The sequence below is a fragment of the Lycorma delicatula genome, chromosome 6, assembly GCF_047948215.1.
Source record: "Lycorma delicatula isolate Av1 chromosome 6, ASM4794821v1, whole genome shotgun sequence".
Taxonomy (NCBI): domain Eukaryota; kingdom Metazoa; phylum Arthropoda; class Insecta; order Hemiptera; family Fulgoridae; genus Lycorma; species Lycorma delicatula.
The window spans coordinates 143,332,322-143,355,685 of record NC_134460.1 but is presented as its reverse complement, the minus strand read 5'-3'; the positions used below and the strand labels follow the sequence as shown (position 1 = coordinate 143,355,685).

General features: G+C 31.5%; 2 protein-coding genes across 7 annotated transcripts in view; one reads left to right on the top strand and one right to left on the bottom strand.

Annotated features, from left to right (window-relative positions):
- LOC142326314 (serine/threonine-protein phosphatase 4 regulatory subunit 4-like) overlaps positions 1-1,442 on the top strand; it is an 84,491-nt gene extending 83,049 nt beyond the window's left edge. For 5 of the 6 annotated variants that reach the window (XR_012756757.1, XM_075368713.1, XM_075368710.1 and 2 more), the window contains one exon: positions 961-1,442. Coding sequence is in view for 4 of the 6 variants with exons in the window: in XM_075368713.1 (XP_075224828.1) it covers positions 961-985 (25 nt within the window). In the remaining 2 variants the exon portion in view is untranslated. The remainder of the gene's footprint in view (positions 1-960) is intronic. The other variant, XR_012756756.1, reaches the window with a different exon arrangement.
- Positions 1,443-6,368: 4,926 nt separating this feature from the next.
- LOC142326312 (uncharacterized) overlaps positions 6,369-23,364 on the bottom strand; it is a 38,044-nt gene continuing 21,048 nt past the window's right edge. Inside the window, exons 2-3 of the mRNA XM_075368709.1 lie at positions 9,875-12,472; positions 6,369-8,142 (exon numbers count right to left, since the gene is read on the bottom strand). Of these exons, the coding sequence (XP_075224824.1) occupies positions 7,848-8,142; positions 9,875-12,472 (2,893 nt within the window). The 3' untranslated portion in view covers positions 6,369-7,847. The remainder of the gene's footprint in view (positions 8,143-9,874; positions 12,473-23,364) is intronic.

The window sequence follows — 23,364 nt, the reverse complement described above, 5'->3', positions numbered from 1 at the left end:
AAAGCCAAAAGTAAAAAATACAATTTTTTAATTTAGAATCTTAGAAAATTTTTTAGTTGTGTAATGAACTCAAAAATATTTATTTTTGACAATATTATTATTTCAGACATAGTTTATAGTTTATCTTTTATATAAATTTTATTAATGCTGTAACTGATGAAATAAGAAAAAAACTGATACAAGTAGTGTAAAGTAGAATACTAATGTTTGCATTATTTTAAAACATGAGAACACCATTTTGATGGGAATATCTCAGTTGAAAAGTATAATTTTATATGTATGTTTTGATATTTACTAATCGTTTCAAATTATATTTTTACAGTAATGGAAGTCTATCAGATTTTCATAATTGAAGTGTTTAGAGAGAGTAGGGATGATCTAGAACCGAAAACAAAAAATTTAAAACAAAAAATTAAAACAGCAAAGTAGGGTTCTAAGAGTGTTGAGGAATGTCAACAACTTCATAAATGTTGGCAGAAGTGTGCAGCTGCTTAAAGGAAATATAATTGAAAATTTATTCTAGGAAATTTTTGAAGTCGCTTATATACTTGAAATTAAATAAACAAATCTTAATAAAATCTTACTTAATTCTTAGTTTTGTTCATTTTTAGCCTGGCTTTAAATATATTTTTTCACTGAAGTGTAGTTTTCATAGATAGAATATTATGTTTATCATTAAATGTAATCTTCAAATTTATCTATAAATTTTTTTTACTAAGATGATTGTTATTAAGAATGTTTTTTTTTTAATGTCTATTGTTGTAAGGGTGCAGTATTGTAAAATAGACTTCATGATAACATCAGATCTACAAACAACAATTACTGAATTAAAGTTTAGGTGGTTAATATATTATTTTACATTTGGCACTTTTTTACTATTTCAAAACTCTTTTCCTTACAGACAGTAATTATTATAATGCCACTACTTTTTGTTGAATATTTTTAAATTTATTTTTGCAGGTCATCTAGGCCAAGTGCAAGATGAATATTAAAGAAACTCTGAACAAATTCAGTTTCGTTGTGAAACTTCACTGGTGATAATGCTGCAAATACTGATTCAAAGGTAAATAATCAGTCTTGCATCATAAGAAAAATTAATGAACAAAGCCAGCACAACTATACTTTTTGATAATTACGCTGTATTATGTTACTACATCTGTGATAATAAGTTGAATGGTGGGCTTCCATAGTAGTTGCTTTTACGTGCAATAAATTGTTAATGTTTTATTTATAATATATTTATATTACGTGTGTTAAATAACTTATATGTACAAATGTATATTTATTTATTGTTTGTAATATTTATAGTTATCAAACACTCATTGTATTATTATGATATATATACATTATATATACATACATATATAAGTGTATATATAGTATTAATATTGATTTTATTATATATCTGTTATATTTTTAATAAAAAAAATGTTATATTTTTATATGTGAATAAGTTATTAACTATTCAGTTACCTTGCTGATATAGAAATAATTATTGATTGGGTGCTAGAACAAACCAAACTTATAGTTAAGTTTAGCTTTCTGTTTAAATATTTGTTGTTAAATCTATTTAATGATTAAATAAAATGACATGATTGATAAAAAAATATCATTATTACACAGTCTGTTCTTGGCCTTTCAAAGTTTACAATCTATTTTCTTTTTCGTAAAAACCAATTGGATCTAAAAATAAAAATTATGTTGAGTAGTACTTGCATATGATTTACTAACTTCATCAGATTAGTCAGTTAGTGAATGTTTGTATTGTACATGCTCAACAAAAATGATATAATATAGCATTATGGGACATGTGTGCTATTGATCTGTGTATCTTTCCTCCATGCCAATCTCTACCGATGCTTTCTCTGGAAATAATGTTCCTATGTAGCATACTTCTTCACTGAACAATTATCAACTGGTAGGCTGAATTTCACTTACATTTCAGTAAGGGTAACTTGGAGGTTAACTTGGTATGGCATCTGAATATGTAGCTTTTTAACCTCTGGGACCACCGTTAGGTATTGCTTCAGAGGATAAGATGAATGAAAATTTTTGTAGCATATAAAAATACCATGCCTGACCGGGATTTGAACCCGGGACCTGCGGATGAAAGGCTGAGACGCTACTACTCATGCCATAGAGGCTGGTGAATATGTAATGTTAGATTTGGTTAAGTGAAGAAAATTAATATCAAACCACATCATATTTTCCTTAGTATGTTTGATATGGGATGATGTTAAAAATTGCACTTTCAGGAGTTTTGTTAAATCAGCTCATTTAGTTGTTAGTATAGCTAAAAGATCTTTACTCCCACCAAAATAAATTTATAATTTCAATGATAATTTTTTTAAGGAAATGAGGTATTCATAACATAATGCATAAATACAGATACTGTATATCTGGTGAAATATAAAATTAAATTTAAAAAAATTTAAACTACATTATTTCTTTAAATAACGTGATTTGTTAATGTAATCAACGTGATAATGTAATTTGTTAATCAAATTTATTGTACACTATACATATACAAGGCTAGTTTACCAGCAACAAAGAAAGGTAAATCTACTGGTAGACTGTACTCATCCTGTGTAATAAATTTTGTTAGTAAACTAGCTAAGAAGCATTTTTTAAGGTATTATGTACTTTTTTAGCATTTTGGTCTCATTTCAACATCCTACTATAGTAACAGCTGTTTAGGGAGGTTTTATGTTACTGTACTTTTTTCTTTTTTTTAACCTCTGGGACTACCATTAGGTATATATTATCAGGGGATGAGATGAATGAAATTTTTGTAGTTTTTGAAAATGCCATGCCTGACCAGGATTCGAACCCAGGACCTCTGGATGAAAGGCCGAGATGTTGCCACTCAATGCCACGGAAGCCTGCTATGTTACTGTACTAAATTCAACCAAAAAGCTATCCTATTGTGAAACGTATTCCTGTGGTACAAAGTGGCTCAAATAATACAGTGTCATTTTCCTAAAATTTATATCTAATAAATCAAGAATATAGTAATATATAATAAATTATATGCTTTGTTATAGTAAATAAATTAACAATAGTAAGCCAAAGCATAATAATGTTATTCAGTTAACTTTTATACATTTACAGAATGACACCCGCAGTATTTCTCACTAATAAAAAAAAAAAAAAACATGTATATTTGACTTTTCTTTTGGTGCCATTTTCATTTATGATCATTAAATTTAATTATGATCTCTACTGTATTCATTATGATTATTTTTATTATCATTGGGTTTATTTACCATAAGGCAGGTCCCTGATTAGGTAAATAAACCTCATTACTTCCAGCTAAAGTTTCAAGTTTTTGATAGCTCCTATTCCCTGTTAGATAGTAGTCCATACTCTTAATCTTGTCTATTCTCTCTCCTTTGAAGCAAAGTATTGTTTAACCATTTCTTCTTTCTTATATATTCTAGCTAATTAGCTTTGTTATTTGAACTGTTTTCAAGTTAGTTTAAATCTTTGCTATTTATTAAAATCCATTTAATTTTCACCAATATCTTTGATTTCATGTGTGTCCTCCAGCTTTTCTGCTTTCTCTTAGTGTCCATGTTTGATATTTATATAAATTACACTTCAGATATTACTCTAGAGTCTTAACTCCATTTTACTACCTAATAACTGTTTCTTTCTATTTGCTTGAAATAATGCTTGTAAGGATATTCTACACTATTGTCTCAAGTTTTTAAGTAAAACTCCTCTCAGGGCCCCATCTTCCAAGAATTTTTTCCTTGTTATGTAGGATTTTTGTTTTGATAGCTGTTATCCGTAAAAGTTACAAATACTTTTAAAAAATAATTTTATTTAAAATCATTTAAGTTTCATTAAGATTAGAATGTATTGTTTTATTTTTAGAAATCAAGAGGCTATACCCACTATTATGGATAATACTATTCTGTGAAAGATAATTCATTTTTCTATGGGTAAATACAAAAATAAAAACAGGTAAAAGAGTCTGGAACTAATAGACCAGTTTTCCAAGTATAAATTTTTCTTATCTTCAATCCATTTAACTGGTTTGATGCAGCTCACCAGATTACCTATCTAGTGTCAATTGTTTCATTTCAGTACACCCCCTACATCCTACATCACTAACAATTTGTTGTACATATTTCAAACGCTGACTGCCTGCACAATTTTTCCCATCTACCTGTCCCTCCAATATCAAAATGATTATTTTAGGATGCCTGAAGATGTGGCCTGTCTGTCTCTTCTTTTAGCTATATTTTAACAAATGCTTCTTTCTTCATTAATTTTCCGCAATACCTCTTCAACTTCCTCTTCTTCCTCTATAACACCAGTTTCTAATTTGTTTTCTATGTATAAATGTTCAATATATTCCACCCACCTATTGACCTTTTCTTTCCTATTATAGATCTGTGTACCATCTTTATTTAATACACAACTTTCCTGTATGCTGTCTATTTTACCACTGATCAGTTCTCTTTCTACTTCTAAACACTTTTCTTTAATCCACTCTTCTTTTGATAATTTGCACTTCCTGTTAGTATTTCCTTAATATTTCTTAGTATTTCCTTCCTGTTAGTATAGTATTTCTTAATTGTCGATAGGTCCTTTACCTTCTTCATCACTAGCATTCTTATACTTTAATCCGTTCATCCATCAGCTGCAATACATCCTCTGATAGCCAAGGTTTTCTACCAGTTCTCTTTGTTCTACCTAAGTTCAGTTCTGCTGATTTAAGAATCTCCTTTTTAACATTTCCCATTCTTCTATATTTTCTATCTTATCATTTTTACTCAGAACTCTTGCGATGTCCTCCTCAAAAATCTTCTTTACCTCCTCTTCTTCAAGCTTCTCTAAATTCCACCGATTCATCTGGTACCTTTTCTTCAGGTTTTTAAACTCCAATCTACATTTCAGTATCACTAAATTATGGTCACAATCAATTTCTGCTTCTGGATATGCTTTGCAGTCGACAAGTTGATTTCTAAATATTTGCTTAACCATGATGTAATCTATCTAATATCTTGCAGTATCGCCCTGCTTTTTCCATGTTTATATTCTTCCATTATGATTTTTAAACTGGGTGTTGGCAATTACTAAATTTTACTTCCTGCAAAACTCAGTGTTGGTTCGTTCCCTCTTTCATTTTTTTTGCCCAGCCCATATTCACCCATAGTATTTCCTTCCTTACCTTTTCCAATGCTTTCAATCTAATCTCCAACTATTATTAAATTTTCATCCCCTTTTATGTGTTTAATTGCTTTGTCAATTTGTATATTTTTTTATAAAATTTGCATATAAACGTTAACAATCGTTATGGCTTAGATTTTGATTTTATTCTGATTACAATGATTCTAATGCTATGCTTTTTGAAATACTCTCTCTTACTTATCTTTTTGTTCATTACAAAACCTAATCCTGCTTGCCCTTTATTTGAATTAATTATTTTAGAATCACCTGACCAAAAGTCGTTTCTCTTCCCACCAAACCTCACTAATTCCTACTACATCTACATTTAACCTACCAATTTCCCTCTAAATTTTCTAACCTACCAACCTGTGTTTAGGCTTCTAACATTCCACGCTCTGACTCATAGAATGTTATTTTTTAATTTTCTGGGGACCCTTCCTTAGCAGTCCCCAACTGAAGATTGATCAGGGCACTAGTTTACCTCTGGAATATTTTACCAAGAAAGGCTTCTTAATCTTTGTTACACAAAAATGCAGAGAGCTACATTTTATTGAAAAAAAAACAGCTGTAGTTTTACTTTACTTTCAGCTGCGCAGTACTTAGAAGATTGAGTAATGTTGATATGACCATTTTAACTCTTCCTGACTTATGCCCTTAACAGCTGCTGCCCTCTTTCAGGAATCATTCCCTAGTCTGGCTCTCAACACATATCACTCTGATATGGTTGCATCTTTGGTCTAGCTACTCTGTATCACTGAGTAGTCAAGCCCCCTCACCATCAGCAAGGTCTCATGATTCATAGAGGAGGAAATATAATTTAAGAAGAATAACAATATTTCTCTGTTACAAAGGATCCAGACCATTAATATCAAACATTTTAAGCTTATCTGTACACTTCTTACTAGCACTAGAATATTATTTTGATCACTACAATGTAGTAGTAGAATTACAGATCCTACTACCTCTATAGAATTATGTAACAAGCCTTATTTTTAAAATTACATTAGTTTCAAATCTGTTGATTAGCAGTAAGAGGTAAAGATGTGTAAGAAAACTATCTTTATGTTCTTTTGACTAGGAACTTTAATATAATACCTATGGTATCTCTTTACATGTTACACAAGTATTTACATTTTATACTGTTAATTTTTTTCAACAAGAAGTAGAGAAAGAATATAAACTTCCGAATAAATAAAGCCTTTATTTGATATATTTATAAATAAATGGTATTATTACATTACTTGGACAACTGCTAAAAAAGTTAAAAATATTTAATGCTCTATTTTCCATGTGTTGCAAATGCAACATACATACAATACATGTGTTTTACATCATACAATACATGTGTTGCAAATGAAAAACATGTTATTGCATTTATATTTTCAAAAACACTCATCACCATGACAAAAAGTAATTAAACTTAAAAAAAACTCGCTTTGTAAATTGATAAAAATGTGTTTTCAAATGATTTATTTTAAGCTATTGCGCTACTTTTTGGCCAATAATATTGCAGGTGATATTGTTTTCAGGTGAACAGAATCATTTAGGAAACCCTTTTACTTATTATATGGTCAAATAGGTATACATCATCGATGTATGTTTGTTGCTTCAAAGGTAAAAAATACTATTAGACCACATAGGGCTTCCCTAAAGATGTAAGTGCGGGCACTGTTAATAACAATGTCGCCTGCATTAATATTTACAAAGAAGCTCTGAAAAATGTACCAAAAACACAAATCAATGAATGTAGAAGATAAAGTTTTAAAATTAAAAACAATACAATGTTGACTTATTTACTTCCACATGAATCTGTATATAATTTTAGTTGCTAAGATTGTAATTTGTGATTTTATAAGATTATGAAATGCTCTGTTAAAAATATATATTAGTTTTACTTTTATTAAAATATGATCGCTTAAGCCTTCCTTCCAAAAAACATTGAATGTATTTGTTAACTTGCCTCTTTGTATTTACATTTTGCAATAACATTAAATATTAATTACAGTCCTGTATGTCAGGTCAATTACTGTATTTTATAGAATGTCATTTGCTATGGCAATTAACTACGTAGTCTTATATGGTATCCAAGTAGTTCTTACTCAGTTAATATTTAATTGAATACTTAAAGGACATTAGTTTTTTCAGAGTATACATTTTTTCATGATACACTTGACATGTAATAAAACACTGAAATAACCTGTTCTCAGTTTGTATTTATTTGCACACCACATCAATAACAACCAAATCTGTTTCAGTCACAATTAAATCAATGGGAATGATTTTTTTTAAGCTTATTAATTTTTATCTTGAACAAAAATATAATGAACTAAAGTTTTAAAAATAAAATTTTAAATAAGTTTGGTAGGAAACAATTTAAACCTTTAAACAACAATTTTGAACCCACCACTGAGTGTGGGGTTCCTCCACGATACTACATAAAAATGGTGGAATGCCAGGTAATTTAGTTAATGACAGTATTTGACTTTTCAAAAAAGTTATTCTGATTTTTGTGTTTATCACAGTTAGATTTTTACATTTATCAGGTGGCAGGCACTTAATGAAGAAACTCATGTCACGAATTTCTGGCAGTGAATCAGTTTTACAAAATAAGCTACTGTCAATAATATTTAAAAAAGAGATTTATTTTGGCCGTCAATCATTCAATTTTATGGACTATTTTTTTCTGCCCATGATGGTACCCACCTCTGTTGCTGTTCAAAATTATGGGTTTGTTTGCTTCTTGAAAAGTTATTGTGATCAGACAGTACGACAAACGATGATGATATATTATCCTGATCTTGTCTTTTTCCATAATTTTTGTTATTATTTTCATCAACATTCTCAACACGCATACGAAATTTAGGGCCCGTATGACTATTAGTTGATGTGGCAGTTGTAGTGTCTGTTGAGTCTGTTGTAGCTGTAGTCGAATCACTTCCATCATCCCCAGATATTGATACTCTGAAACATATAAAATAAGATTCAAGAGCACTCCTCCTATTCAACACTCACTACTCAATTAAGAAGTTAATTAGGAAGTTGCAACAGAATGAACATTGGTACAGTGAACAACCTTATTTTCATCATAATAAATAAATTGCTAGAGTAATTAGAAATTATTAAAACATTTCCAAATAAATTATATTTAAATAGTAATCTACCATAAGTTATAACTTTATAGTCTTAGGCCCAAGCAAAATGCTTTGAGATTTCATCTCAAAGCATGATAAGAATGGGGAAATATGTGACAAAGAATTTAGAAAAACACAAAATGTTGACTTGTTTTTGTAAATAAGTTTATAGAATTTATCATAATATGTTTGTTCTTAATCGTGGTTAAAATTAAATCAAACTATAAATTTTGAAATAGTAAATTTTAATGTATTGATTTACTGTAGCAGTTTCTGTGGAACTTAATAAGTATTATGATTGATATTAATTATATTGATGAATAGATAGCTTTTTTTATTTTAATTATTTAATTGACAGGTTTACTACTGCATACAATAGACGACATACAAATAAATGTAGGGCCCATGTGAAATCCCATTTAGAAAAAGGAATTATATGTTAATATTTGGTTATGTGTAATAAAATAAATCTAATTGACAATTGGACAGAAACCAGTTGTGATTTTTCATAAATTTACAGTAAGTGACAAAAGATCTTTAAAACTTTCTTTTTTTTCAAAATGTGTAATATTACAGAAGTAATATTTGACACTACAAGCATATCTTTAGTATTAAATTGTTTCCCCTCCACAATATATATATATATATATATTCCTATGGTAACCTGCTCAGAACATGATAAGAATGGGGAAATATTTGACAAATAATTGTTTCTACCCCCTTTCCCGTGATGATATTCATAGAACAGGGTTTATAGAAATTAAAAAAATTAAATTATAGGAGATTTTTTAATATATTTACTTAATCTTAAAATGATTTATGTTATTTACACCAAGAAATTCATAATCACAGGAAGTGCAGAATTTAATTTTGTTACAGTCGCAAAGCATACTAATGTCTGCATGAGAATTCAGACATCAGTTTTGAAGTTTATCGTTAAAGTAAAAATATTTTTTCTAAATTTGAATTGATGTATATTATTAAGTGTGCTATTGAACGTGTTTCTAAATTGTTATATCCTTCTCACTTCTTTCATATGAAGTTATTCAAAATCCTATTTTGTAAATAATGTGGGATATCTATTTAAAGCTATCAGATAGGATAGCAGTCAGAATTTACAAATTACAGATTGATCAATAATAAAATTTAATGGTAGCTTTCAACTCATTTATGATCAGCATTCATCTAGGAAAATATATTAAAGAGCTTCATAAAGTGCTGTAAAGAAGCTGTACAAAGTTAATTTTTGTTTACAGTGATTTGGCACCAATTAACACAATGTCAATTAGTTACCACTGCACAAAGTTATTGTGAGACCCATTTGTATGTTATATGTGACATAGTTTATAGTATTTCATTGTACTGTTGATTGGTTTTTATTTTATTAATACAATGCTTAAAAACTGGAACTGTGATAGTGAGATTTTAGTATTGGTAACCAAAAAATAAGCAATTTGTGGTTATCACTTTCTACTTGTTGTTTGGGTATATTCCACTACCTTTGACCCCAAAAAAATACTAAAAAATGTTAATTGTAGAATTATTGTACTGTACAGAATTACCTTATTTTTGGCCCTGTGCCAGTCACTTGCAGAACTCTGAACGGTTCATCTGGATTCATTGCATTTGGTCCACTTAAAGGCCTGCCTTGTATTTCTTGTCTCTCTAAACGTTTGTTAACACTTTTTCTAATATTGTCAGATCTCTGATCCTGATTAGGAAGATTACTTGGAGCAGAACGTGGAGTATTTTCATTGCGTGAAAGACGATTATTATCGTAAGTAGGCCTCTCAGGTATAAAATTTATGTAGTTCAATTTATTATTTGTTGAATCTCTGATTTCATTACCAGGTAATAAGTGATCTTCAATTTTTTTTACTATGCACCTTTTACGAGGTAAGTCGATGTATTCTGAATGAAGTTCTGTTGTTTTTCCGATTTCACCTTCCGGTTTTAGATGATCGGGAATCGGTCCAGTTATATACCTTTGGCGAGGAAAATCAATATACTCAGAATGAAGTTCAGTTGTTTTTCCTATTTCACCTTCAGGTTTCAAATGGTCTGGAATAGGCGGTGCGATGTACCTTTGACGTGGAAAATTAACGTATTCTGAATGAAGTTCTGTTGTTTTTCCGATTTCACCTTCTGGTTTAAGGTGATCGGGAATTGGAGGCGCAACATATCTTTGCCGAGGAAAATCAATATACTCCGAATGCAGTTCCGTGGTCTTTCCTATTTCACCTTCAGGTTTCAGATGATCTGGAATTGGTGGCGCGGCATATCTCTGTCGAGGGAAGTCAATGTACTCCGAATGATGTTCGGTAGTTTTTCCGATTTCTCCTTCCGTTTTCAAACGATCTGGAATTGGAGGGGCGATGTTCCGCTGCCTAGGGAAATCAACATATTCTGAGTGAAGTTCAGTAGTTTTACCGATTTCTCCTTCCGGCTTCAAATGGTCCGGAATAGGAGGCGCAACGTACCTTTGCCGAGGGAAGTCGACGTATTCTGAATGGAGCTCGGTAGTTTTTCCGATTTCTCCTTCCGGCTTTAAATGATCAGGTATCGGTGGTGCGACGTACCTTAGCCGAGGGAAATCAACGTACTTTGAATGGAGCTCGGTAGTTTTTCCGATTTCTCCTTCTGTTTTCAAACGGTCGGGAATTGGAGGCGCGACGTACCTTTGTCGAGGGAAGTCAACGTATTCCGAATGATGTTCGGTAGTTTTTCCGATTTCTCCTTTCGTTTTCAAACGGTCTGGAATTGGAGGGGCGATATTCCGCTGTCTAGGGAAGTCAACATACTCTGAGTGAAGCTCAGTAGTTTTTCCGATTTCTCCTTCAGTCTTCAAATGGTCGGGAATTGGAGGTGCAACGTACCTTTGTCGAGGGAAATCAACATATTCTGAGTGGAGCTCAGTAGTTTTTCCGATTTCTCCTTCCGGTTTCAAATGATCAGGTATCGGGGGCGCGACGTACCTTTGCCGAGGGAAGTCAACGTATTCTGAATGGAGCTCGGTAGTTTTTCCGATTTCTCCTTCTGTTTTCAAATGGTCGGGAATTGGAGGCGCGACGTACCTTTGCCGAGGAAAGTCAACGTATTCCGAATGATGTTCGGTAGTTTTTCCGATTTCTCCTTCCGTCTTCAAACGGTCTGGAATTGGAGGGGCGATATTCCGCTGCCTAGGAAAGTCAACATACTCTGAGTGAAGCTCAGTAGTTTTTCCTATTTCCCCTTCAGTCTTCAAATGGTCGGGAATTGGAGGCGCGACGTACCTTTGTCGAGGGAAATCAACGTATTCCGAATGCAGTTCGGTTGTTTTCCCAATTTCTCCTTCAGGTTTCAAGTGGTCGGGAATTGGAGGGGCTATATACCTTTGCCTTGGGAAATTAATGTACTCTGAATGAAGTTCTGTTGTTTTCCCAATTTCTCCTTCGGGTTTCAATGTCGCGTATTGTTTTTTAACTACAGGTCGTTCTCGTGGAAAATCTACATATTTTTCTTTATACTCTGGTGTATACTTTACATCCCCTTCCATTTTTAAATTTTCCAGTCTCCTTTGCAAGTTTGGCCTCGGTGGGGGATCGGCGAAAAACCTAAATTCTTCTTTATATTCTGTTTTATCATAATGTTCTCCCTCTAACTTTAAATCGGTTGATCTCCTTAAGAGCGTTGCGGGTGTCGCACCCGGGTAGCCGATATACCTATCGTGTTGCTCGGACTTTTTCACTAGAAAATCACCTTCTGGTCGCAGAGAGGTTGGTTTTCTTTTTAGTTCAGGTCTCTTCACATCTGGGTACTGGATAAATTGTTCTTTTGTTTCAGATTTTTTTATTATGTTATTTTCTTTAGGTTTTTCAATTTGAGATTTTCGTCGTTTAAGCTTTACTCTTTGTATCGGAAAATAGTTTACGTAACTTTCTTGGTATTCTGGAATATGATGAAATACTCCTTCTAACTTTAAATGGGTATCATCTGTTTTTCGCTGTGTATTCAGTCCAGATCGGAAGATACAACAGTTATCTAGCAGAGGTAACCACCGAAATTTATCCCTGTATTCCGATTTAAGATGACTGCAGTATTGTCCTCGTTCTACCGGTAAATTATCCTTAGGTCTCGTCAGATTGCAGTCCTTTCTGTTATATCTCCTAGTGCTTGTTCTTCTGAAAAAAAAATGTTTTGTATATGTATATATATATATATATATATATATATAATACTAAAATATATCTATATAATAAACTTATGTATACCTGTGTAATAAACCTATCCCTCCAAAATGAGGTGTTAAACCACTTAAAAAATTTAATTTCGCAAATATCAGGTCTGTAAATTATGAAATCTGTTATCGATGAACTTTTTTGAACAAATGGAATTGAATATAAGATGAAAAAAGTCTCTTTACTTTTGAAATTTATGCATAATATAATCATATACATTTCATAAAATGTGATAAAATTTGAAACAAAAGATTGTCTAGAATTTATTATGTACTTTTTAAAAATATTATTTTGTTTAATGTTTTCATCTTGATGCAGAGAATAAAAAAGACAAATATGAGATTTTGTTTTTTATACATTAATGAAATTAATTAATTTACATTTTGTAATTTTTTTTCTACTAATGTATAAGATATATTAGGTGGAGATATTTCATCCGTTTTAAGTTTCTACTCTTTTATAACCATTTTTTAACCGCAGCTTAAATGTTTGCATTTTTTAAATTATTTTTTTCAGATCTTTGTACTTTTTTTCCATCTAGGAATTATTTTCATTTAAATCTGTGTATACTTTCGTCAGTACTCAAACGTGTTTTCCTTTCTGTCTTAGCAACACATTTTTTCAAAGCTTAGAGATACACAAAAAAAATACTATTTTTACTTCCTTGTACGAAGTATAAGTCAAGTCCTACTGTGCAGTATCTGGTAATGCGCTATGTATATTATCATATTGTTCCCCGACTGATCTAAAGGCGCACGTTAAGAGTATTTACAATGAAATACTCTTAAGGTCTTTAGGTTAATAGGATAAAGCAGAGCTGTAAAACAGTGGACTTTACGTTCTCCTAAGGAGAAGATACGTTTACTCATCGCGTGACTCCATCCACTTCTCAAAGATCGTCTATAAGTCGTGGGCGATGCCGTGAGGTTTTATTGATACAGGTGTAGACAGGTCACACCAAAAGGTTGGTTGGTTTTTGACAGGTGTTGACCTGTCAAAAAAAAACCAACCAACAAAAAAAAAAAAAAAAGGTGTTGACAGGTCAACCCACCGGGTTGGTCTAGTTAACGCGTCTTCCCAAATCAGCTGATTTGGAAAGTCGAGAGTTACAGCGTTCAAGTTCCAGTAAAGCCAGTTATTTTTACACACGGATTTGAATACTAGATCGTGTATACCGGTGTTCTTTGGTGGTTGGGTTTCAATTAACCACACTTCTCGCTCACTTGTTAACCTTTCACTTTATTAACCTCACTTGTTAAATTTGGAAGATTAATTTTGAATAAACCCATGTGAGAAAATGCATGCAGTTAGAAACAATTTTCAACAATAGGGAAACATTCAAAATTTGGCGTTATTTCATAAATCACGTTTTGAAGTTGTGAACAGTATAGGCAAGGATACTTAGTCTAATATATTAACTCTCTCATTCTGAGGTGAATTTAATCAAATTTGCTCCCTAACTAAACTGAATTAGTAAAATAAAAATAAAGAAAAACGTAATATTTTCGAACGTAACTGAACTGTAGACTGTTTACCTTTCTTAATTTCAATCCTTTATTATATGTTGATGCGTTTCAGGACAACTCCATTGTCAAAACTTATTGTACTAGTACTTTTAAATTTCTGTTAGTCTTTATATAGCATTTGGTCAACGCCCCTTCCTTTATTTGACGTCATGCCTGGCCTTACTCTTGTTTATAAATGTTTATACTTATCTTTTAATTTTATTTATCTATTTACTGTAAATTATTATTATTTCTATTGTAAATTATTTATCTATTTCTAGTACATTGAGGTTCTTGAAAACGGAAGGATAAGTATAACCATTAATAACAAATGAACAAGAAGGCCAGATAAGGCATAACGTCAAAGGGAGGGGCGTTGACCGAACGCTATATAAAGATTAACAAAAAAGTTAAAAGTACTAGTAGAATAAATTTTGAAATAGTTCTGAATGCGTCAACATATAATAAAAGAATGCAACTAAGAAAGGTGAACAGTACGCAACGTAAAAATTATAGCGTTCATAGCAGAAAGATAATAAATATTTTCTTAATATCAACAATTTAAACTCTGTAAGATTTAGCCAGTACCAAAAATATATTAAATTAGTAATATCGTCAATATAAGGTATTCGTGTATTAATGGTATTGTACGGACTGCTTCAGAGATTACTAATGACTTTTAAATTTCACTTGAACTGGTAAACGTAATTTTGTTTAATAACACGTGATACAAGATTTTAATCTGTTTTTTGATGCTGAAAACGGATATGAATACCGAAGCTTTGTATCACCCACCATTTTTGAAAAACTGAAAATTCTAATTAAAGGATTTTTTGAATTTTCACCGTATAATTAGCAATTTTAGCTCCTATATTGTATTTTTTTTAGCTCATTTTTTAATATTTAACTTTGTTAACAATTTATAAGCTTTAATAAACAATACTAGACATAGAATTAAATCACATCATAATCACGTAATATGACATCATATCTAATTCTTCATGGAGAAGAATAATCATGTTTGTGCAGGTCAAAACATGTAGCTGAAAGGTTTTGCAAACATTTTATCGGCAAAAAAAAAAACCGACAATTACCACTATATCGATAATAAACGTCTTACTTCATTCAGAGTTATGGAATGTAATATGTTTAGAAAATAAATATCCTGCACTCACGTCTAGATTTCTTCCCGAACAACCTCAGAGACGATAGTGACGAACACAGTGGACGATTTCACCAAGACATTACGTTGAAGGAATGCCGCTATAACGAGAAATGGAATACTGACTTGTTAGCCAATTAATGTTGGGCAATTATTCGGGATGTATAAAACTATTTATAAAAGACAATCATCAGGTAAATCATTTTAACACAGGTACAGCCATGTTAAACTAAAATATTTACAAATATTAACTATATTACACCTTAATTTTTTTTCGAACGTACTTCATTTAAAACTAGAAGTGATACAAAAATTATATTTACAGATTTGTAATGTATAAATGACGTTCAAAATATAGTATTGCATTCAGTATTGCAAACTACACTTAACATTTACCGTCCTGAAAGATTACTTAAGTAAGAACTCAATTTGAAGGAAAACCGATAAAAATTAAACCAATGACAACAAACATTCACGCCTCAATGTAGCACAACACTCTTTACGTTGATCGCCCTAAAAAGATTACTTCAGTAAGTACCCAAGCATAAGAGGAAAGCCGATAAAAATTACACCAATGTCAACACTCATTCACCCTTCAATATCGGGGAATAAACTTAACATTGACCGCCCTAAAATGATTAAGTACCCAAGCAGAAGAGGAAAGCCGATAAAAATTAAACCATTGACAACACTCATTCACCCTTCAATATCGGGGAATAAACTTAACATTGACCGCCCTAAAAAGATTACTTCAGTAAGTACCCAAGCAGAAGAAGAAAACCGATAAAAATTATACCAATGACAACAAACATTCACGCTTCAATGTTGCACAATACACTTAACACTGACCGCCCTCTAGGATTATTTCAGTAAGTACATAATTAGAAGAGGAAAGCCGATAAAAATTAAACCATTGACAACAAACATTCATGCTTCAATGTTGCACAATACACTTAACATTGTCCGCCCCCAAAGATTACTTCAGTAAGTACCCATTCCGAATAGGAAAGCCGATAAAAGCATTGCATTAAAGCATTGACAACAAACATTCACGCTTCAATGTTTCACATTTACCTTAACTTTGACCGCCCTCAAAGATTACTTTCCTTATTATCCTTTTTCTTTTTCCTATTTAGCCTCCGGTAACTACCGTTTAGATAATTTTTCAGAGGATGAATGAGGATGATATGTATGGAGTGTAAATGAAGTGTAGTCTTGTACATTCTCAGTTCGACCATTCCTGAGATGTGTGGTTAATTGAAACCCAACCACCAAAGAACACCGGTATCCACGATCTAGTATTCAAATCCGTCTAAAAATAACTGGGGCTTTACTAGGACTTGAACGCTGGAACTCTCGACTTCCAAATCAGCTGATTTGGGAAGACGCGTTCACCACTAGACCAACCTGGTGGGTTACTTTACTTACTATCCAATCTGCATTATAACGCCGATAAAAATGTAACTAATGACAACAAACATTCAACCTACAATATCGCAGGTAACAATCAACATTCAAAACTCTAACACATTATTCAATAACTGTCTATTCAGTATACGAATTTCGATAAACATTAACTAAATTACAACACAAATTTACCGTCCCATTTCGCTGCAATCCTTAACACTACGGGATTACCCATAATAATCTCTATCCTAAGAGATTACTTCAGTAACTATCTATTCAGAATAGTAAGCCGATAAAAATTAAACAAATAACAGCAAACATTCACCATTCAAAAACCAAAAACCAAAAAACCCTTAACTTTCACTGCCTTCACAGATTTCTTCACTATCTAATCAGTATAGGAAAGGCAATAAAAACACTGACAAACATAATTTTTGTTTACTAATCTGTTATATGATGTTCATCTGTTTTTTTTTTGTTTTTTTTATGTAACGGATATGAACTCAGAAACATTTTATCATTCATCATTTTTGAGATATTAAAAAATCTTAATTAACGATTTTTTCTTTTCATTTTTCTACGTATAGTCAGCATTTTAAGATCCTATATTATATTTTTTTAGCTCATTTTTTTTTGTTGAACGTTGTTACCATAATTTGTAAGCTATAAAAAAACAGTATGAGTCAAAGAATTAAATATATCTTTTTTTTTTTTGTTTTCAGTCATTTGACTGGTTTGATGCAGCTCTCCAAGATTCCCTATCTAGTGCTAGTCGTTTCATTTCAGTATACCCTCTACATCCTACATCCCTAACAATTTGTTTTACATATTCCAAACGTGGCACAATTTTTCCCTTCTACCTGTCCTTCCAATATTAAAGCGACTATTCCAGGATGCCTTAGTATGTGGCCTATAAGTCTGTCTCTTCTTTTAACTATATTTTTCCAAATGCTTCTTTCTTCATCTATTTGCCGCAATACCTCTTCATTTGTCACTTTATCCACCCATCTGATTTTTAACATTCTCCTATAGCACCACATTTCAAAAGTGAAAATTTATTTAAATTATCTCAAATTTAAATTCTCTATTAGTTAATTAAAAATTCTTGTTTATTTGGAAATTAACAAATTTATTTTATTTCAAACCTTAAAAGTATATTTTCCGAGAAAAGGTTTTCTTGGTTTATTCCGTTTTTCTTAAAACCTAAGTGAAATAGAGGTCTGGGACCACTTGCGTTCATTTTTTTTAGAAAAAACCCGTAAGTTAGCACTCAACTTACCCCTCGATTTATACCCCTAGAATTTTAATACAGTTCACAGAGGGAGCTAAATGTTTCATGAGCCGAAACTCGCTAACGAACCGTTCTCTGACTTGTTTATGTGATTGTGAATTGTTTTTTTTTTTGCCTTTTTTGCACTCTATCCGACGAACAATATTTTTTGTAGCTTTCCGTATTTCGGTTTGTTTTGTGTTAGTTACACCGCATTTTGAATCTAACACTGTACTTGTGTTACACTTAAGCTGATACATTGATAAATTCAAGTGGCCCACAATCCAGAGGGGTGTTAAGTTAGATTATCTTAGAGGCCAGTTGATAATTATTAAAATTCAGTTGTCAGTCAGTTGATGAGTTATTGATAAGTTGGTTTTTCGATCCCAATCTTTTGACTAAATACATATTTCTATAAAATTACTTAAAATACAGTTCTGGAATATATTTTATTCAATTTCTCATATCACACACACTTACTTTGTGCGTGTGTGTATGTGTGTGTGTGTGTGTGTGTGTGTGTGTGTGTGTGTGTGTGTGTGTGTGTGTGTGTGTGTGTGTGTGTGTGTGTGTGTGTGTGTGCGTGTGTGAACAAACGAACATTTACATTTTTATTTATATAGTTAATTTATATTTATGCATTGTTTTGACAGTATCTAAGCAACTGTTATTTAATTTTTAATTCAGTTCTATTAGAATTTCTGATAGAATTACACTTATTGAATCTCTGGTGCTCGATTGAGATCATATAAACGCTACATCAAAAGAAATATATAGAAGAAAAAAAAGAATTCCAAAGGAAAAAGTACACAGATAAAGAGAGAACTGAAATAACACCAAAAAAACCACTGCAATTTGAAGTAAAGGGGAATACCATAAAAAAAAAGAAATCCTAATCGAAATTAAATAAACTCAAGAAAAACAAGAATCATTAAACATAACAACAAAGAAATAGAATAAGGAATAATAATAAAAGGTATTTATATAAAAGTTAGATAACTTCAAAAAAATAATAAGAGTAAACATGGTTGAACCATAACAATAATGGTGGGGTGGGATAAGTGAGGTGGGGTGGTGGGCCCCCATCTCAATTTTTTGTTAGTTTTTAAGATATTAAGATGAAGGATAAAACGAATTGCTTCGGTTATTATTAACTGATAGTTGGTTAATGATTACGCACGACAAATTAAAACATGCCATATATCGGCCAATTTGATAAAGTAAGAATAAAAAGTTTTACAAAATGACCTATCTATAAACTATATATAATATACTTTATAAGAAGAAAGGAAATGTTACCCAATTATTTTGGAAAAAGATTGATTCATCTCGTTTTTATAAATTATGAATACGATGTAAAAAGATATTCATGCTACCTATTAAGAGGTTACGAAGAAAATCATGGTTGGACTATCACTTTTTTGATATATTTATAAACTATCATTCAAAGTGTATTAAAATAAAAAAACAAGTTAATGTTGATTATAAACGACTCTCAACTATTTCTGTAACTTCTTGTACAAAATTATATTAAAACTATGATGGTGATATTAGTGTTTTAAAAATCATTAAAATATACCTAATAAATTTTTATTTTTGCAAATTTTAAAATAGTTATTTTATAAATATTTTAATATTAAATGACTAATTAAATACAAAGTTATACTTAACCCTGACGGCTTCAAGCCTATTTTGTAAGTACTAGTTAAAAGCCTCAAGCGCGTTTTTCAGAAAAAGTAGATGTTTGGTAGAAATGCCACAGAAATAACAATATGCACGATAAAATTATGAAAAAAATTTTAATTACTCAGTAACCTTTGTAGATTGTGGTGCTGCGATCCAAAATGGTGCTACACCCTTGATTAATTATTTAAAAAATAAAATTCTACAAAAAAAAATACTGAATTTGTTCTTTGTTTGAAAAATATCCTTGCTATTTATATCTAATCTATCTCTATTTATAAAAACAAAAATTATTTGTGAAAAAAAAAAAAAAATAAAGGGAATGAAACTGGATTAATTTTACCCAAGACGCAGAATTCACGAAGAAATCTTTTGCCAGCCGACACTCGTTAACAAAAGAATTCCCAAACCTATGTTTATATGATATAAACGTTTTTTTATTTCACGTATACAACACGTCGTAAAATAATTATTACATTTTTCGTGAATAACTATATATATTAGTTAAATAAATACAATTATTACCGGGATGTTTATTTATTCTATCCCGGTATATAATACTATAGGTATATTATATATATATATGTATTGCAGCTCTCCAAGATTCCCTATCTAGTGCTAGTCGTTTCAATTCGGTATACCCCCTACATCCTACATCTCTAACCATTTGTTTTACATATTCCAGACGTGGCCTGCCTACACAATTTTTTCCATCTACCTGTCCTTCCAATATTCAAGCGACTATTCCAGGATGCCTTAGTATGTGGCCTATAAGTCTGTCTCTTCTTTTAACTATATTTTTCCAAATGCTTCTTTCTTCATCTATTTGCCGCAATACCTCTTCATTTGTCACTTTATCCACCCATCTGATTTTTAGCATTCTCCTATAGCACCACATTTCAAAAGCTTCTAATCTTTTCTTCTCAGATACCCCGATTGTCCAAGTTTCACTTCCATATAAAGCGACACTCCAAACATACACTTTCAAAAATCTTTTCCTGACATTTAAATTAATTTTTGATGTAAACAAATTATATTTCTTACTAGAAGGCTCGTTTAGCTTGTGCTATTCGGCATTTTATATCGCTCCTGCTTCGTCCATCTTTAGTAATTCTACTTCCCAAATAACAAAATTCTTCTACCTCCATAATCTTTTCTCCTCCTATTTTCACATTCAGTGATTCAGTGGTCCATCTTTGTTATTTCTACTACATTTCATTACTTTTGTTTTCTTCTTGTTTATTTTCATGCGATAGTTCTTGCGTAGGACTTCATCTATGCTGTTCATTGTTTCTTCTAAATCCTTTGTACTCTCGGCTAGAATTACTACATCATCAGCAAATCGTAGCATCTTTATCTTTTCACCTTGTACTGTTCCTCCGAATCTAAATTGTTCTTTAACATCATTAACTGCTAGTTCCATGTAAAGATTAAAAAGTAACGAAGATAGGGAACATCCTTGTCGGACTCCCTTTCTTATTACGGCTTCTTTCTTATGTTCTTCAATTGTTACTGTTGCTGTTTGGTTCCTGTACATGTTAGCAATTGTTCTTCTATCTCTGTATTTGAACCCTAATTTTTTTAAAATGCTGAACATTTTATTCCAGTCTACGTTATCGATGCCTTTTCTAGGTCTATAAACGCCAAGTATGTTGGTTTGTTTTTCTTTAATCTTCCTTTTACTATTAATCTGAGGCCTAAAATTGCTTCCCTTGTCCCTATACTTTTCCTGAAACCTAATTGGTCTTCTCCTAACACTTCCACCACTCTCCTCTCAATTCTTCTGTATAGAATTCTAGTTAAGATTTTTGATGCATGACTAATTGTTCTGTATTCTTCACATTTATCTGCCCCTGCTTTCTTTGGTATCATTACTATAACACTTTTTTTGAAGTCTGACGGAAATTCCCCTTTTTCATAAATATTACACACCAGTTTGTATAATCTATCAATTGCTTCCTCACCTGCACTGCGCAGTAATTCTACAGGTATTTTGTCTATTCCAGGAGCCTTTCTGCCATTTAAATCTTTTAATGCTCTCTTAAATTCAGATCTCAGTATTGTTTCTCCCATTTCATCCTCCTCAACTTCCTTTTCTTCCTCTATCACACCATTTTCTAATTCATTTCCTCCTATAACTCTTCAATATATTCCACCCATCTATCGACTTTACCTTTCGTATTATATATTGGTGTACCATCTTTGTTTAACACATTATTAGATTTTAATTTATGTACCCCAAAATTTTCCTTAACTTTCCTGTATGCTCCGTCTATTTTACCAATGTTCATTTCTCTTTCCACTTCTGAACACTTTTCTTTAATCCACTCTTCTTTCGCCAGTTTGCATTTCCTGTTTATAGCATTTCTTAATTGCCGATAGTTCCTTTTACTTTCTTCATCACTAGCATTCTTATATTTTCTACGTTCATCCATCAGCTGCAATATATCGTCTGAAACCCAAGGTTTTCTACCAGTTCTCTTTATTCCGCCTAAGTTTGCTTCTGCTGATTTAAGAATTTCCTTTTTAACATTCTCCCATTCTTCTTCTACATTTTCTACCTTATCTTTTTTACTCAGACCTCTTGCGACGTCCTCCTCAAAAATCTTCTTTACCTCCTCTTCCTCAAGCTTCTCTAAATTCCACCAATTCATCTGACATCTTTTCTTCAGGTTTTTAAACCCCAATCTACATTTCATTATCACCAAATTATGGTCGCTATCAATGTCTGCTCCAGGGTAAGTTTTGCAGTCAACGAGTTGATTTCTAAATCTTTGCTTAACCATGATATAATCTATCTGATACCTTGCAGTATCGCCTGGCTTTTTCCAAGTGTATATTCTTCTATTATGATTTTTAAATTGGGTGTTGGCAATTACTAAATTATACTTCGTGCAAAACTCTATAAGTCGGTCCCCTCTTTCATTCCTTTTGCCCAGCCCGTATTCACCCACTATATTTCCTTCCTTGCCTTTTCCAATGCTTGCATTCCAATATCCTACTATTATTAATTTAAATCATATCGTAGTCACATATTATGACATCACATCTAATACTGAATGAGCCTTCATGGAGAACAATAATCATGTTTGTGCAGGTCAATATATGTAGTTGAAAACACACCTGTATTGATTTTATTGAGCAATCGATTTAGGATTGAATTTTGTTCAGTCTAATTGTTGTTATTTTGTTTAACCGTGCTGTTTCATAATGCCTTGAAATTTTATAAGTGATTTGAATTCCTTTTGTTATTTAAGTGAGTGTTTACTGTAAAATCAGATAGAAAAAACATTATACCTTTAATTAAAAAACATATAATTTTTACTTTCAGTTTAACATTGGTTATAAAGATAAGATGTGGGCTCCTCATATAGTAGGCACTAATTATTCTGTATATTTAAGAGGATGGCTGAAAGGTACACGAAATGCTTTGCCATTTGGTGTACCTATGGTTTGGCGTGAACCAAAGGATCATTTAACTGATTGTTACTTTTGTTTAACAACCATGTACAGAAATTAAAAAAAAATTAAACATACTATAAAATATTCTTTATTGCAATCTGCAATCAGGCCTGTACCATACAGTGAAATTTTTCCATTTCCTGAGCCACCTGTAAATGTATGTTTCGAAAGCAGCAATGAAGAATCAGACAGTACTGAAGAAGACAACAATGATTTTGAATTTTGAATTATCTTCGAATAAGCTACATCTTATATCACAAGGTGAATTAAATGACTTGGTTAAGGATTTAAATTTATAAAAAATCAAGCTGAACAGTTAAGATCATGACTGCAAGGTTGGAATTTA